Raw genomic sequence first — 18396 nt, 5'->3', positions numbered from 1 at the left:
AGGGTAGGGCCTCAGGGGCGGGGCAGGGGCAGGACAAGGGCGTTTGGTTTTGTGATTAGAAAGCTGGCAACCCTACTGGTCAGTATTAAATGGTTCACAGGAAGAGCATGACACCCTGCAGTGGGCAACTAAAACAGAACCTATGCAAGGGGGAAATTCCTTCCTGGCCCCTGGTAGTTAGGGGCTGGAGCATAGGGGTTTATATCCCCCATACATTTGGTATATTAAGTCTCTATTTAAGATTAGGAAATTACAAGACATGGCTAACAACCCTCCATGGTTCATAATTCCACAGAGTACCGGGGAGAGGCAGTGAAAAGGTGAACTCATATTGTCTTGACAATTTAACAGCTTTCTAACATGGAGTCTTCACACGGAGGGCTTTAGCATGTTTAATTGGGTAAAGCAGTGTGAACGCAGAGGATCCTGGAGATGAAAGACTTTCTGATCTAACAAACCTGTTCTGTTGAGCGGACTGCAAGCGGTAACGGCCCCCAACAGACTTCTGGACCAAGCAGATTTTTGGTATTGCTCCTAAGAGTTCCTAGAGGCCTTTGGTTTTACAGGTGCAAAATTTTTTTTTTAACCCCTTGGTTTCTCTATGTAAGAAGGCAGTCTCCTCTCACCATCCACCCTATGTGCCGACGGGAACAAGTCACATTTGTTTTTGGGGGGGCTGAAGAGAACGGGTGAGGGAATAAAGTAAGGAAAGAGCGAACGTGAAAGGAGCAGTTTGGGTGGTAATACAATGCTTGAGGCATCAATTTAAGAAATCAGGGAAAAAATCTTCCAGTGCTGTTATGGTAGGGACAGCTGGCAATACTCTATGGCCACGTCTCACTCAGCAGATGCTATTCCAAGCATGACTCAGCGGAGGTACAACAACTGACTGGCGTGCCCAAGGCACAGCGACACGGCTTTTTAATCGTTAGTCCTGCAGAGCCAGGTCAGCCCTGGGAGAGCGACCTAGACTCTATGCTGATATCAACGTGTAACTGTTCAGGGGGAGGAAGGAACCCAGCTTACACCTCAGAGCCCTGGAGGAGTTTGCAGCGGTGGCAACTAGGAAAACCCCTTCTCCTCCATGTTTTTACTTGTAAACTGAGCCAGTTGCTGTGGGGGACACAACTGTGGAACCTCGCCCTGCCACTTCTGTGGTCACTTCTAGAGAGCAACTGCATGTCAAGAAGAGAGGCACTGATCAGGCAGGTGAAATCTGCAGTACTGCTCTTGAAACTCCCTGTTCAGATGTAGGATCACAACCCTCTCCCAGCTCCGCCTATACAACCCATCTTTTTCAGAGAGCCCTATCAAGCTACAGCTGAACTAAGGAGAAGACAGTGTTTGGAAGTGGGGTAGGGAGCAGGGAGAACAGAAAATTCCCATAAGCCTGCCAGATTGCTCACCCTGTAATGCACAACTTTACATCACAATGGCGGGAAGCCCAAAAGGCTTAGGATTGTCAGCTCTTTAGGGTAGGGACTGCCTTTTTGTTCTGATTATACAGTGCCTAGCACCATGGGGCCTTGTCCATGACGGGGGGCCCTAAGCACCTCTACAACACAGGGATTGCTTTCCCTGCCCTCTACAGACACTAATATGCTATTCATGCCATTTGGCGCACGAGCAACAGTGCAAGAAGTGCTAGACAAGTGCAAAGGACATTTGTCCGATGTTTAACTATTCCGTGCCAATGAAATACTGTGCTAATCCAGCAGGAAATAGGCACAAAACGGCCAAAGACATTAAAAGCTACTACGTTGCCATGTCAGAAGTCAGGCTACAGTCAGCAGTGAACGAAAGGCCTGATCTACCTGCAGTTTGGTGGCCTAGATGGAACGAGTTGGTGGACACTGTTCAGTTTCTAGAGAGCAGGAATAACGCAAACATTTTGGCAGTTGGCATCCTTGTTAGCTTCAGCAGAGGCCAGGGATCGACTGGGCCAAGGAGACCGAGCTCTGATTGGAAGTGGTTCCTCTAGTCAGAAGTTCTCAGGGTGGGGGGTTCAGGATGTATTCCAAGGGGTGTGAGAAGCTTGGAGGGGGCGAAACACCTTACTGTACATATTTTACCCACAGCAGTGAATAACTAGCGAAGCTGATTCCTTCAGACAATCAGGTCCTCGGATGACGCTGTGCACATAGAATGGCATATGTACTAGTGTGGCGGGGGGGGGGGGGGGGGGCTACACAAACAGAGACACAAAGAAGGGGGGGTCGTGATCAAACAAGTTTGAGAGTATGGCACCTTTTTCACTAGTAAATTCACTTAGGGAACCATGCCCACTTCCAGACTATCAACAGAGGCCTGTGAACCAAAGGGTGTACACAATGACGTTGTTTATTTAAACATTTACTCCAAGAAATATAAAAAAACAAGAAAATACAATTACAGCACTAACCCAGGAACCTTTCATCTTGTCTAAATCAAAAACTGCTCAAAGATCCTTTTTCTCAGACTCTCCTTCACTCTCCCAAGATAAGAGCAGGAAGAAGGCAGCTGGGGGAGAAGTTAATGAGAAGCATGAATAATGTTTGATTTCTAACTACCACAGGCAGGACTCTGCCTACCTTGGGAGGTTCAGCCCCTTTTGAGTTGGAATAATTTTTGGGTAAAGATGAATTATAGATTTTGCTGTTTTCGCAAAACCATCTTCCTGAATAATTTTTCTACTTTGAGAATAAATGGATTACTTAAAAAAAAAATCTGAGGAAAAAATTATAGCTGAAACTCAGCTTAATCCTAGGTCAGATGGAGTCAGCAACTGTTAGCACATGGCCCTCTGGCACGCAAACTTCCAACCCCAGAAAGGGTCAGTAAGAGTTAAGATTTCCAGTGCTGCAGCCCAAATTCTTGGGAACAGGTCACGGGCAAGTCAAACCTCCGTCCGCTCATGTTCTGCATCTGTTAATGGGCTAGTATGCGAGCCAAGGACACAGTCTGAAGGGAGATTTTTGTTCTGGAGTCTGGCATTACAGAGAGAAGAGACACAGACAGGCCGCAACAGCAGCTCGGTAAAAATGTTTTGGATGAAAAGGCTCAGGTGAGTTTGATGGTGGCAGAACCTCTGGTCTGGATTTCAATTCTCAGGACAAATCTCTCTTACTTTCAGGCTGACTAATTTAAGGTGTTCAATTTATGACACCGGGGGGCCCATTGGCAGAGGCACTGAATGCCCACGACAACAAACTGATTTCAAATGGGAGCTCTGCGTTCCTAGTGCATCTGTGGAGAAAAAAAAACAAAGCAGAAGAAATTCCAGGTGGCTAAAATTAGCCTCCCATAAACACAAACAGTCAAAATTAGTCAGATATTTTGGAAAAATTGCAGCCGTGCTGCTTGAAGGTGGTTTATAACAGCAACGGCACATGTAGGCACCTGGCTGAACAGGAGTTCAGTTCAGTTTCATTAAACTCTTGACGCTGCTCCATGCAGAATTAACCAGGTGCAGACACTGCAGCTGGCTACACCTGTGGTTTGACAAGGGAAATCCCACTTTTCTGGAAATCCACCTGATGCAAAGTCTAGGGAATCATGTAAGTCAATAGAAAAAACTCCTATCAAATTCAACGGGCTTTCAAATGGGCCCTAGATACCTGGCTGGAGGAGGGGGGAAGACAGTTAAGAATGAGGCCACTGGCTTTACTCAATATTGTAAACGGGAAAGGCTGACTGACGTTATTAAACTAGCAAAGCAAAGATTCAATTGCACAACTTCTCCACCCAGCTGCTCTCCATGTTCGAGGAATTTTTTACTCTAAACACAATAAAAAAAGCTTTTTGCAGTAAGTACCGCAAGAATCCCAGAACTGCAGTGTAACAGGATGCCAGCAAACGTTGCCTCTAGAGATCAGTGCAACTTGCTAGGGTAACGAGAAAGGAAAAGCCATGATCATGTTTGTGTGGAGACAGAGCAGAGCACTCTGTTAAAAGGCACCTTTGTTTCTCCAGCACAGTCCAGAGTACTGGAATGGAAATAACTTTTGGCGGGTATCTGATTGCAATCAAAAAATAATAAACTTCCGAACCTTCCAGGGCTGGGAGCTCTTTGCATCTCTCCGCCAGTAAAACCAATTTGGTTCAACAGCTGCGCAAGAGTCAAGTCGAGGGCCAAGTCCCTGCTGGTGGAACTGCTGCCCATTTTCACCAGCAGAGTCTGGCCCAGCACCTGCTCCAACACCCAGTTTGGAGGAATCGGATGGAACTCTATGCAGAAGGCAGTAATTTCCAAGGGCAGGAAGACAAAGGATCCCCTAGCAAATATCTGCAGGGATCTGGTCAAAAACCGCAAGGTTTTAGGGAAAAAGACATTTATTGAAATTTCAGTGCTGAGGGGTTGTTTTCTGACTAATTCCAACCCTCCTACTGTCTGAGGCCCTGATCCTCCAAAGACTTACGCACATGCTCAGCTATGCGCTCAGCGCAGCCCACTGACTGCAGTGGGACTTCTTATGTATAGCATGTATTAAGCAGGCAAATAAGACTTGTTTGATCAAGGTCCACGTCTCACCGACCAAAGGGAGAGGCCTGGGCTGCAATGTTCCGATCTAACCCTCCCATCCCCAACAAATTCAGCGGTGTTTGGATCCAGGGTTTTCATTTAGGCCCATCTCTGAAGACTTCAGACTCTCAAAGAAAACATCAGCTGGGCAAATTGCGATGAAAACCTCACACCAACATAGCTACCCTTGGAATTAACCTCATTTAGAATCAACTTCATATACAATTAACACTCAGGATCACCGTTCGTGCCAGCCTTTTCATAAGTGACCACAGGTTTTGATGCCCGACTTGACATACACCTAGGGCTTCATTTTTCAGAGTTGGTGAGCACCTGCAGATCCTGTTGTTTTTAACTGGAGCTGTGAGTGCTCAGTTCTGCTGAAAAATGAGCCCCAAAGCGTGTCAGATTTTGGGGTACCCATCTCCCAAGGCACCAGGGGCTATTTGAATGCGTTGGCCTAGATTTTGTCTCGATGGAGGTTTTTAATCTGAAAACAATTAAACGCACAAAAAGGTCAACGCTTATGAAACAGCCACGAAATAGGTGGCAGCCAGAGTCCTGCAGCTTAATCTACCAAGGGGTTACACAGCTGGATACTCGCTCCTTGGGGCTTATGGTAGACACTCCTCACACAGAACAGGGACCAGCACATTAAAACTAGAGAGATGAGAATGTAAATTTGCTTCTGGAAAGAGATCTCAGTAGCTGACTTCACCAAAGAGATGGCCCCATAGACGCTCGGGGTAGATTTTCAAAGGCACACGGGGCTATTGGGGTCTAAAACTTCCATTGAAAGGCAATGGGAATTGGGTGCTCACGTGCCATTTGTGCCTCTCCAAATCTTCCCCCAAGCTCTTGGTGGCAGCTGGGATTCTCCTCAATTCAGTGCAACAAGCGCCATCTAGCCATGCTTACGCGTCAGCAGCTGTTCCGCTGCTCACCAAAGTACGTGGGGTTTATATGCCAAAAGGTCCTGCCATTTTCATTGGAATGGGAGCTCGTGAGCCAGGAGCAAATGTCAAACGTTTAAAAGAACCAAACACTTTGGAAATGATATAGTAACAGGTAGTTAAAACTGCGAATCGCTTATAAAATTGAACCTCGGAAAGTCTTAACAAAAAGCTTCGGTCAGGTCTCGATGCCGGTCTGCAATCTCTTTCGGTCCCAGTGCACATTGGAAATGACAGCTGCCATGGCAGGGGCGCGGGGCCCTGGCCTTATCAGAGGGTGCGTGGGTTGTATTCGGGCAGCTTCTTTAGCTTCTCTTTCTCCACTTCGCTTTCGTCCCTGGCTATCACCAAAGAATGGGCGTAGCCCATCGCCACCTGAGTAGACAGAACAAAGCATTTGCCACCCTCAGGCTTATACTGGATTCCATTGTTAAACTGCTGCGTTGGGAAGTCTAGTGCGTAGAGCACTGGCCTGCAACTCCAGAAACCTGGGTTCTATTCCCGACTCTGCTGTCTGATTGTGCCGCAGTTTCCCCAGGTATAAAACGGAGGTAATGATACTGACCAGACTGTAAGGCACACGGAGTTCTACTGATGAAAATCGCTATGTAAAAGCTAGGGAAATCACAAGTCTTTTTATGATCAATGGCTTCTTACAACTCACCTTTGGAGGAACAGTGTGCAAGGATTAGCAGAGCACACAATTCATAGATGCCAAAGCCTGAAGAGACCATTGCGATCATCTAGTCTGACCACCTTCCCCAAAATAGTTCCTAGAGCATCTCGTCTAGAACATCCAGTCTTGATTTAAAGTACACCCCATCCCTACGTTCCTCTAACTCCTCATGAGAGGTCTGCAGACACACCACATTCATTGCATCTATCCTGGGTGCCATGTATGATGGACACATCTCCCTGCTCAGGTATACCCAGCATAAGAGATCGGGTAGGGAGTCTGGTCAATTTCTGTGCTGATTAAAGATGAATGGATTAATGAACATTAACAGAATTAACATCTACCCTACACCCAGCAGGATTTTACTCCATATCACAACCCTCCTCCCCACTTGTTGTGCATACACATGGCACATACCCACCCCAGAAACAATCTGTCTGGGCCAGGTTTCTACTTGTGCAGTCCTCTCTGAGAGCAGCAATGGTGCAGATGCCTTTCCATTACCTATGGAAAACAGGCTCCCCCACACTTCTCTCCGCCTCCAGTTGCTGGTGTCTTTTGCATACGACAATCCCATTACCCAGTATCCTGAGGATAAACAGAGATCTGGCTGCCATGCTTTAAAGCATCAAGCAGACTATTATGAGGAATGGGATTATGAATAGGGTGGTGATTTTCGGAAGCATGAGACTGGAATGAGTGCAATCCAGCCTGCTGTGCACACAGCTTGTGTTTTTATTTGCTGGGTCTGCTCTCACCTGCTCTGGATAAATTCCATCTAGGGTTTTCACCTCTTGGGCTGCAGTAGAGGATTTGGGTTTATGGTCTCCATAGCCCTGTGAAGAGAAATGCGGAAGGGGACTTGTAAGATCAGAGGGTAAACCACAATTTAACCATTGTCCAAGGCTGTGTTATTTAACCTATTCCCTTGGCTTGCACTGGTTTCTAGAGTAGCCCCATGGAATAACCAAAGGTACAGAGGTCAGTGACTCTCCTGGGCAGACTTAACTGCCTGCAAGGGCAGCAGAGACACAGGAAGAACTAGCAATTACAAAAAAAAAAATTTCCCTAAGACTGAGAGGAAAAAGGCTCTGGCTTCTAGTTTGTATTTTATAAAATCCTGGGTTTTGTTTTTTTTTGGTCCTACAAAAATGGTTCTGCAGAGGACAACAAAATGTTCTCTCCAAAGCCGGACTGCCAGCATGTGCGTGGGGAATGAGAAAGGGGAAGGAAACCTCACCAACAACTCAGAATAATGCTATTTTCAGCTTCATTTGGAAGAGGGGTAGGCGGGCCAAAGAAACTTCGTTTTCCAAACTTCTAAGAGTAACAGTCAAATGGGATGAGCAATGAGACTTTGATAAGGCAGCTACCTGATAGTTCGGGGAGAGGGGGGAAGATCAGAGTTTCTAAATGAAACAAAAAAGCCAATACGGTGACTGAACCTTGAAAACCACTGAAAATTCAAACCACTGAAATGCAGGCACAGAGAAATCCAGAGCCACAAGCAGACTTGCGCTAGCTCTACCCCAATCACTCGGGACACAGAGAATTAGAACCAAGGAGGCAGATATACGTCACCATACAAAAGTATAGCACATGGGTGGCCAAATTTACTGGCCCTCTGAGCCACACACGACACTCTTCAGAAGTTTGAGAGCGGCAGCACATCTGCCGGGAAGTCAGCCCTGCTCTTGCTGAAGCCCCGAGCTCTGGCAGGTGCGCCCCGCAGGGCTGAAGGCCCAAGACCCCTCTCTCCCCATTGGGCAGAAGTCCCTTCCGCACAACCCTGCCGCAAGGCAGAGGTCCTGAGCTTCCCCCACTCCCAGTCTGGCAGGTGAGGAACAGGAGGGCTCCATGAGCCGCACTTTAATGGTAAAAGAGCCGCAGTGGCTCACGAGCTGCAATTTGGCCACCCCAGCATAGCAGAAGTGGTCAAATACTTTAGTAACCTGGGAAGACGCAGACTGGGACTGTATAATTCTGCATCTTATCAAAATAGTTTGAGATCATCATAAAAACGTACTGATGTCCTCAATTACAGCTGTGATTTCCCTGGGAAAATGGGGCCTATTAGATAGTTATGTCACACTACCCCAGCACTCCAATAGCTCTTAAGGAAGGCGATGGAAGAGCTGTTACACTTGTGGTAAAATAAAACATTTGGTAATTAGACACAAGAAGGTGCATTAGGATGAAGCCAATTGACTTGTAGAGGTTGTTATGCACGAGGCAACGCTGAGTGTTTCCAGCTATGTGGGAAGCCAGGTCTCACCAAGATACAGAACTCACTTGGGTTTATGAGTTACATGCATCCATCCTCTCCTCCCCTTCCCTCTGATACAAGCTCCCTGTTTCTAGAAAAAATCTCTTAGGAATATTTTGGTAATTTTCTCTGGGAGAAAAAAACTCTGCGTAGTTGTGTGCGTAGGAGTAGAAAGGTGCGTTTCTGCGTAGTATTTCATCTCTGTGTAAATTACCTAGTATTGCATCTTCCAGGCTAACCTTTCAACACGTGCTACAGGAAAAAAAATTTCCCTTCAATAACTAAATTAAGCAGGAAAGTGACCATTTAAAAATATAACACCCCACTAAATTAGCGATCACAGGATTACAACAGTCCTCTTGCAAAGCTGTTTTTCCCCCCCCATCTCTTTGCCTTCAATCTTTCTTCTCTGGTACTGGACCAGCCTGGCTAGGGTTTCTGTGCAAGTCCCCAGCTGCCTTCTTACCAGTTCACCGAAGGTCGGAGATGGGCCCCAGCTGATTGTGCTCTCATCTGCAGCCACTATAATACTGCTCTTCCTGAAACAGGTACACAGGCTGTTACTGCTACACGATCTGCTTTCATGCCCGCCCCTGGCAGCCCCACTAGCTAGTTACATTTCCCGTGCCAACTGGCCGCTTGGTACCAGAAGAGAATTTCCCCAAGTAGTTTTGGATGCTTTCTTGCTCAGATGCAAACCCTGGTCCAGCTGCTTTCCAAAGTGCTGCAAGGCTTGATACTGCTGCCGGGGGGCGGGATCCTTGTGGAGCCTCACTGAAGTCAGAGGCCCGCCCCTAAATGGATCCCCATAATCATTCATTCCCTAAAGCAGCATTTCTCAAAAGGGGCCACCAGCGGATTTTTTTGCGGCCACGACAGCCTCCAAAGCATTGGCAGAGATCGGGGGCAAAGCAGTGCCCCCTCCCTGCAGCACCCAGCTATTGCTCCTGAATAGCTGTAACAGGCGCTGCCTTGGTGTTTGCACTAGCACAGCCAGCGGGGATCAGCACCCTGCACCACGCAGCCTCCTCGGAGGCTCTGGGCAGTGCCTCTGGAGATGTATGGGGCCGGTGTGCACAGCGCCAGAGGTGGCTCTTGTCAGGGCATTCAGTCCCCAGAGCAGCTCCCCGGCTCCCACCTGGCTGGGGCACGAGCAGCCTGGACTCTGAAGGTGACAGGTGAGTTTCTGATCCACCTTCCTTGGGGCAGGCTCTCACTGAAGGGGACGGGAAGCAGGGATAGAGAGCTGGCTTTGAGCTACCACACGCTCTGAGGCCACCAATAAATTTGTTGACAGAAATCCTGTAACATACTCAAGATAAAAACCTTTAACAGAAAGCCAAGGAGAGGTTGAACAAACATTAGGTCTTAAAGGGATTCCCTTCCCATGTCCACTAATACAATGCTCCCACTTGAACAGCAATCAGGCAAGTCAGAGATCAATGTTCATTTGAATGAATGCCCACGTGCTTGCTTTTTAGCAACAAAACCTGCAGGGGAATGCCTGGGTCAAGAGAGTGAGGAAAGAAATCTTTAAGTCCTAGTGTAAAGATTTATTCTACAAGTCTGCAGAGCCCTTGGAGGTCACGTGTTGGGTTTCTTCATTGCAACATAGTAAAATTAGTTACAGTAGATTTACAGGGGGACTTTTCAAACAGATCCCGATGTTCCCCACTCTGAAGAGCTTGCAGTCAAAGAGAGACAAGACAAAGATAGGTGTGGCATGAGACAACAGACCAGACAAGGGAGAGGGTGAAGAGGACAGGAGACCAAGGAGGAAGGATTCCTGGAGAAAGAAGGTTTTAAAGAAGTGAGGAGAATCATAGATTATTAGGGTTGGAAGGGATCTCAGGAGATCATCTAATCCAACCCCCTGCTCAAAGCAGGACCAATCCCCAAATAGCCCCCTCAAGGATTGAGCTCACAACCCTGGGTTTAGCAGGCCAATGCTCAAACCGCTGAGCTATCCCTCCCCCCCAGGAATAAAATGATTCTATTTCTCACAGACCTCTAGCCAAATGCTTAAACTGTTCACAAAATCTCCCATTAACACAAGCAGAAGCATCCTCTAAGCAACCTAGAAACACTGAATAGCATCCCTTCATCCCCACCCCCACCCCGCACACAATGGAGTGCTACAATCAGTGCTGGAGAATGGTTGAGATTTTAGCATATACTCTGATCAAATCAAGTGACCATTAAACAGGTTTTAAAGATTTGTATGCAGCGTTGGAGGTCCGGACATTAGAAAGACCAGGTAAGGAGCTCATATCTTTATAGAGCCAACTTCTTGTTGGTGAGAGAGACAAGCTCTGGGTAAGCTCCACAGCTGGTCTCTCTCCCCAACAGAAGATGGCTCAATAAAAGACACTACCTCACCCACCTGGTCTCTTTTAAAGATCTGACAGTTTCTCCCCCATGCCCAGCTGACTGCAGCAAATCACGCAACCCCACACAAAACCCATCACTCCAACCCCACAGCGGAACTGGAAGGTCAGACATCCCATGATGGGTTCTCCGCCCTCCGTCATGAATCTAAATAGAGATGTTTGCTCCCTCCCAGCACACGACAAAGAACAAACCTTTCTAGTAGGAGAGACTTGCACCCAGACAGTCATTTATCATGGGCCATTCCCTCCGCCCTTGCTTTAACCAGGCCTCAGACCTCCCTTCCTTCTCTAGTGCTATTAAGAACACCCACCCAATGTATCCAGCAACTTTCCCCCTACCACCGGGTCAAAAAGCAAACAAACTCACCACCGCTGCCTGGATCCACCAAGCAGAGCTGGACCCAAGGCCTGGATAATCTAATCAGATCTCGGCGTATGTAAATATAACTAGTCAGTAGGAGCCCTTTCATGGAGCCAGATTCACTGCTCTTATTATCACTCCCTTCTGTACTTGGATCTGCCAGCTAACAGCACTGCTTCTACGACGTCATTCAGGCAAGCTGTGGGCAACGGTTCCCCCCTCTCCAGTTCTGGGGGCAGGAGCAGTCACTTACCCACAGGCCAAGCTGCGGATTTTCCAGCCACAGAGGTCCTGCACAGCTTTGGGGTACATGGTTGACTCACGGGAGGTGTTTGTGGCTCCCCAGAAAAACAGACCACCTGGAAAACAGAGCAAACAAACCACCATCAGGCTCTGAGATATTCTCGGACACAGAAATCCGTTTGAAACGCACATGCACGGACGCTATGAAGGGGATCTGCAGAGATGACGTAACACATGCTGGTCGATCACTCCAGGGTTTATTTTAAAGATACTCGGAAGATTCACAAGTGAGCTCTCCCTGAATGGAGACAAAGGCCGTCTGTTGGAGCGTGGCTCTCACAAGACAGACTTTGTGCGGAAAGATGGCTTTGCGCCAAGACCCATCTGCAAAGAAAGACGGGGCAACTGACCTGTTTCGCTGACAGCAAAGGAGCAGGTGTAGCCGGCATAGATCTGAGCCGCCCCACGGCCCGGGAAGTCAAAGAGCTTGACCAGCCGTGGCACCATCTCGTCCTTCTGCTCGGCATGGCCCAGCCGCCCGTACCCACCAAAGCCCCAGGAGAACACACGCTTCTGGGAGTCTAAAACAAGCTGCAAAGGGACAGACGGTGACATGGACTTGGGTTTAGACACAGGAAGACGTCTCCCCACCATGCAGCTATTTGCAGAATGGATTATTGGTTCTGCTCTACAGATCTTGGCAGACGACCAAATGCAGCTGTGTCAGAGGCATAAAGATAACCTATGGCAAATTCTATGCTGCAGGGGCTGAAACCACTGAGATGATGCACTTAATACAAGGACATTCCACTATTTTCTCTGCCAACTATTCCATTTTTCCACTCTTATCTTAATTGTTGTTAAGTCACATGTCTTCCCACTCCTCTCCTCCAGTAATAAAGCCAGAAGCAAAAAGGGCTAGGTGTCTAGACAGCTGGGTAATTCAGTCAATTTCATACTTTGATATTGATTAAAGTGGAGAAAGAGCAAACAAGATGAGGATCCCGCCACCTCCCCCAGGATTCCTGCTCAGAGCTTTTGTGCTGCTCTCTACAGAGCTACTCAACAATGGGCAATAAAATACCAGGACTCTGCCTGGTGCATTTACACAACAATTAGAATTTAGCTGCCACCCATGATGTGGCCTCTGGTACTAGAGGAGTTAAGTCACATGGCAGCTTCAGTCAGATAAAACATCTCAGTAACAATAACTGGAAAAGACATTTAGACTTCAGGCATCCTGTGGGTACACATGTATCTTTCCCTCCGTTATTTGCTTAACAAGTCTGTCTGTCTCTCAGCAAGCTATCACACAGTGGATTTTCAGGTTTGGAGGGGTTTATTTTTAATCTATTATTACGCATTTCAAACCCCTAAATGTTAGGAATCAAACTACTCAAATTGGATTAGGACACCTCCCACACAAACTAAAGTCATAATCTGATTACACCAAGATTGGACTCAAAACCTAAGCAGGGCAGGGAGAAACAGAGGGTTTGTGCAAACAACTGCCTGTATTATAGATTTGTGCCAGTGGACAGCACATTTCCTATCCTTCCACTGTGTGAATTACCTATTCTAAGAAAAGGTGACTGACTCCAACTGTCCCTAGAGAAGTTTCAACATGCACCGAGACAAAGGTGTGATCAAACCTTTGTGCCATGGGTTAAAGTTTTGCAAATGGTCCACAGTCACGGGATTGCAGCCTTAAGGCTGGAATCAACATACTTTTAGGGTACTTGGAGCTGGTGGGGAGATTCCTAGCTAGCAAAGAGGGCTGCAGCAGGACAAGCAGAAGAATTCACTAGCAGCCCTGAGTACGTGCTGATCTGAAACCACAGGTACATACTCAGGGTAGCCAGCTGTCCCGCCGCCCACACTGCTGCAGCTACACTATTTTTAACGCACCAGCTCAATCACAGCTAGCACGAGTAAGTCTCCTGAGCCGGGAATCAGACCCCTGGCCCAGGCGTCGGTATATCCTTAGTTATAGCTGATGGAAAGAAGCGAAGAGAGAGCACTGAAGGCTTTAATGCCTCAGAGGATAAACATGAGGGAAGCTTTTCAACTAGGTCTAGTGTAACTTCTGGTTAGAGATGGGACAAACCAAGATCCGAATCCAAAACTCCTGGAAATCTGAAAATTTGCGGCACAGGAGCAGCTCTGTTCAATGCAGCTCTGTCAGTATTACAGAGAATCCAGCACGAATCAAAGCCATTTTAAAGAGACGATGTGACTGCCAGTCACCAGGAGTCAATTAACTGCACGTGGAACGTACAGCAAATTGAGGGGAACTCATCAAATCAATTTCTGTCAGATCCCCAGCAGAATCCCAATGACTGCCACTGAGGAACGCTAGACAGGGAATTGGTTTCTCTGCGGAGCACTACTGCTGGCAGTGCTTCAGACTGCCAGGTGAAATCCCCGCCTTACCGTGTGGTTAGCACCGCAGGCCACATCTCGCACGACCACGTTAGGGACAGGAAGGATCTGCCCATCTTTTGTCTTTTCGATGAAGATGGCAACGCGTCGGGGCACCAGCTCACAGTCATACTCTATCCTCTGAGCACGGGCGATGAACTTCCCATCAGAATTGTGCCCTGTTGCAGGGCAGAGAGAGATGTGAAAAAGGAACTCTGCGTGGCTGGTTACCCTGACCCACGCCACCCGGTAATTCAGCAGGAATCCTCTTGAATAGACATCCCATGACCCATGGGATAGGAGCACCACTCTAAATTACTACACTTCTCAGGGTACCGGTTTCTGTGCTAACCTTATACTCCTCCTGAAGAGGGCAGTGTGGAAGACTTCTAACTACACAGAGCCATTATTATGCATACTGCAGTAGCATCTAGGAGCACTGGCATGGCCCGGGCCACCACTGGGGTAGTCACAGTACAAATAATGGAACAAAGAGACAGATCCTCCCCAAAGAGCTTCCCCTCTCATTAGGGCCAAAAGAGGAGGAATTCCTTGCAGCTACTCTTGGAGCTTTTCCCATTTATAAAGGATTTCCACCTGATTTCCCCTAAAGGCAACTTAACATCATTCCCCATTTTGTCAGGAAAATGCACCTCTGGCACGTCACAGTATGTCTATTCTGCAATAAAAAACCCACGGCACCAAGTTCCAGAGCCCAGGTCAACTGACTTGGGCTCGTGGGGCTAAACACTAGCATAGACATTCGGGCTCAGGCTGGAGCCTGGGCTCTGAGACTTCCCCCCACCCTGCACAGGGCCCCAGAGCCTGGGATCCAGCCTGAGTGTCTCCACTGCAATTTTATAACCCCGGAAGCCGGAGTCAGCTAACCTGGGCCAGGCATGGGTCTTTTCTTGCAGGGCAGACATATTCTCAGAGACCCTTCGAGCCTGCTCAGGAAATCCTCACCACCCTCCGAAAAGAGGCAGCCCGTGGCTGCATCAAAGCCTCTCCTGCAGGAAAGCATGCACACTCCCTCTCTGTAGATCCCAGCTACTAGACATTAACCAGATAAAGTACAGCTCATGCATAATTGAACACGCTGCCTGGATGCACAGTCGCAGATTGTCATTTCTGCAGCACTGACAGGCTACACAGTCTAGCATTCCAAATGGGGTGTGTGTTTATGGCCACTCCAGGGGCAACGGCTTTTGTTTGATTGCAACACTGCTGCCTCACACTTCTCTCTCCCTTTCAATCAGAAGATCTCAAAAACACTTTACGAATATTGGCAAATTAAACCTCACCACCCACAGGTGAGGCAGTCTAGAAGCACTCACTCAATACCTGGGGAAACTGAGGCATAGAAAGGCAAGGCATGTTGACCAATGTCATACAAACAGAGCAGAGAGAAGAGAGGCCAGATCATAGGCTTTAAACACAAGGCCACTATCCCCTCTGGAAGGGGACTAAGATAAGATGTCTCCCCGCCTTCCCCCCCCACCCCCCGCATTGTTTAGATTATACCAACATGCCAGTCTACAAAAAACTTGGTGGCTGTCTCAGGCTGGATTTGAAGTCTGCTGTCATTAAAACTAGATAGTCCTTTAAAAATAAATCACCATACCCAGCTGTCCATATTCAGGGCACCCAAAGGAATAGAGGTTTCCTTTGCAGTCCATTATCATGCTGAATTCAGCCCCACAGGCCATTTTGGTAATAGGTTGGCCATTGTACATTATCTACAAAGGAAGGAGACAACAGTAACATTTGGAAATAGATGAAACGGAGTGACCCAAGTGCCCCTTCTAGGCTGCAAGTGAGCACTGCCAGACTCTCAGAACAAATATATGGCCAGGCTCTCAAGGAGTGCACAGTTGTTTTCCAACACGTGTGCGAATACCAGGCCCAAATTACCTAGGCAAATCAGGTATTTGCATGTACAGTTAAGCAGTACATTTGCATATGCCAAGTGACTATGTGTAGTGTGTACTAATTTACATGCAAAATCGTGCAAACCTAACTGAAGAAATCTGGCCTGTCATTTAAATAACTGCCCCAATATTGGGGAAGAGGAAAAAGGGGTTTGGGAAATGGTCAATTCACTAAATAACCCACAAAAATATGAAGGGAGAAGGAGAAAATAGGAACTGAGGGTGTGTCTACACTGGAGCTGGGGAGTGTAAGTTCTGGCTTGAGGAGACATCCCTCGCTAGCGCTGATCAAGCCGGCATGCTAAAACCAGACGTGCAGCCAGCTAGTGGGAGAGGCTAGCCGCCTCGAGTACAATCCCATCTGAGCCACTAGGTATAGTCTCAGGTGGCTAGGTTAGCCCCTCCCACTGCTTGCACCACGGGGGCTACACTTGTATTTTAGCACACCAGCTCCATCACAGTTAGAGGAGGTTATATCTACTCGAGCTGGAAACTGCACCGCCGGTGCAGTAAGCACTTCTTAGGACAGCTCCTCGGCTAAACTTCCACTCTGCTCTCAGCTAGACGTTCTCTTCACTTACTTCATGCACTGGGGCAATATTTTGCCACCCTTTGGCTCTTGCGTCTTCAGCCGAGATCCATAAGAGAATGGATCCCAGTGATTATAAGGCAGCAGCAGGCTCTCTTTAATCTCCAGTCCGAGGTGTGAAAACTCTCCTCCCTGATCCATTTTGTTTCCCAAGACAAGAATGGGAATGGCTAAGAAACAGGTAATCTCCTCCACAGGTGACAAGTCTGACCATTGTTTTGACTTTGTGATATGAAAATCTGAGAGTCTGTCTACCAAAAATTCAGCTTATGGTGGTCCAAAAACTCACTTGGGATGCTTTCAGTCCCCAGCCACACCAGGGACCAATCTAGTAGCTGAGCTGTTTGAACACTGGATTGCCTGGCCATTGAGGGGAAAACAACACTTTAAAACCACGCTTAAAAGTTACCGGAGGATCTAATCAGGAGTGGGGCAAACTATGGCCCCTGCTCTGGCTCCTATGCACACCAATGGCCCCGCTCCACTGGGAGCTGCAGGGGTGCTGCTTGCGCACGGGGCAGTGTGCAGAGCTGTCTGGCTGCGCTTCCACGTAGGAGCTGGAGAAGGGACATGCCCCTGCTTCCGGGAGCCACTTGAGGTAAGCAGCACTCAGCGCCTGCACCTCAAGCCTCTCTCCGCATCCCAACCCCTGCCCCAGCCCTGATCCCCCTCCCAGCCTCCAAACCCCTCAATCCCAGCCCGGAGCACCCTCCTGCACCCTCATCCCCAGGCCCACTCCAGAGCCTGTACCCACAGCTGGAGCCTGCACCCTTTCCCACCCCAACCCCAGCCTGGAGCCCCCTCCCACACTCCGAACGCCTTATTTCTGGCTCCACCCCAGAGCCCGTACCCTCAGCCAGAGCCCTCACCCCCTCCCACACCTCAACCCCAATTTTGTGACTATTCATGGCCCACCATACAATTTCTATTCCCAGATGTGGCCCTCGGGCCAAAACGTTTGCCCACCCCGATCTAGATGATCACACCGGCCTCTTCTGGCTTTATAATTTATGTTCTAGACTATATAGAGAGCTAATCTAGAGCATGGCTTTAAAAGGGGTTGGACCATCCACACTGGCCAGGTAAACCATGTTAGTCAGTTATCAGTCTGACGTCAGACAAACAGACTCAGGTAATATTGTATAATCTTCAATTTGGATAGGGCTTTTCCACTTGTCCAACAAATAGACAAAATACATGATGTGATGCTATTTATTTTCCAAGTCAGTCAATAATAAACAGAAGAAAATATACGGCAGAAATTTTTGTTCTGGATGAAGATTCCATGTCTCCCCCCAACCTTCACTCCTCTTATTGGAACCAAGTCCAAGCAATTTGGTTTTAAGGATCGATATGGCCCCAAAATGGTCACCAGTGCAGTAGCCAGGACGTGAGAAATTAAGGAACCCGTTGACGGACAGAGGAAACCCAAAGAAGAGCATTAGAAGTACCTGAGTGGGACTTGGAACTGCATCCGTCTGATTGCCAAGACCAAGCTGTCCCATCTTGTTCTCTCCAAATGCAAATACAGAGCCACTCTCTGGAACAAGAGGGAAACAAATGCAGGGGGAAGGAGGAGGGGTGGCAGTGAAGGGAGAAGTTTAAATCTCCATGTTAATGCAGAGTTGCTGGAAAACCATTAATACAGAATTGAGATGATCATGCCAATGCACCATGCTAAATTAAAGCATATTGCCCCAGGTGCTATAACTTAAACATTAGAGTTGTCTACAGAGGGACACTCAAGAAAGTTATTTAAATTCATTAAAGGTGTGAATTTTAATGTGGATTAGTTAAATTGTATTAAACCCATGTGGACACACTTATTTGGAATTAACATGACCTTAATGTGGTTTATCTTAATTCCCTTCTAAGGCCACTTTAATTTTGAATAAGAGCATCCACACAGCAGTTTAATGCGGTTTAACAAATCCACTTTAAATTCACAGCTTTAGTTAATTTGGATTAACTTTCCAGGGTGCTTCTGTAGCACAGTGCTGCCCTAATCCTATAATGTAGACACGACACAGCCTATACTGGCACAAGGGGCTTTCCCCCCCATCAG

General features: G+C 47.7%; 1 protein-coding gene across 2 annotated transcripts in view; it reads right to left on the bottom strand.

The window, feature by feature from the left end:
* Positions 1 to 2324: 2324 nt before the first annotated feature.
* The window catches only part of RCC2 (regulator of chromosome condensation 2), a 36220-nt gene continuing 20148 nt past the window's right edge, over positions 2325 to 18396 (bottom strand). The window contains exons 7-14 of one of the 2 annotated variants that reach the window (XM_050931337.1): positions 17783 to 17871; positions 15436 to 15550; positions 13824 to 13990; positions 11801 to 11981; positions 11401 to 11506; positions 8863 to 8935; positions 6889 to 6966; positions 2325 to 5829 (exon numbers count right to left, since the gene is read on the bottom strand). In XM_050931337.1, coding sequence (XP_050787294.1) covers positions 5725 to 5829; positions 6889 to 6966; positions 8863 to 8935; positions 11401 to 11506; positions 11801 to 11981; positions 13824 to 13990; positions 15436 to 15550; positions 17783 to 17871 — 914 coding nt within the window. In that variant the 3' untranslated portion in view covers positions 2325 to 5724. The remainder of the gene's footprint in view (positions 5830 to 6888; positions 6967 to 8862; positions 8936 to 11400; positions 11507 to 11800; positions 11982 to 13823; positions 13991 to 15435; positions 15551 to 17782; positions 17872 to 18396) is intronic. The other variant, XM_050931338.1, reaches the window with a different exon arrangement.

The sequence above is a fragment of the Gopherus flavomarginatus genome, chromosome 21, assembly GCF_025201925.1.
Source record: "Gopherus flavomarginatus isolate rGopFla2 chromosome 21, rGopFla2.mat.asm, whole genome shotgun sequence".
Lineage (NCBI taxonomy): Eukaryota > Metazoa > Chordata > Testudines > Testudinidae > Gopherus > Gopherus flavomarginatus.
This window is presented reverse-complemented; position numbering and strand designations above follow the sequence as displayed.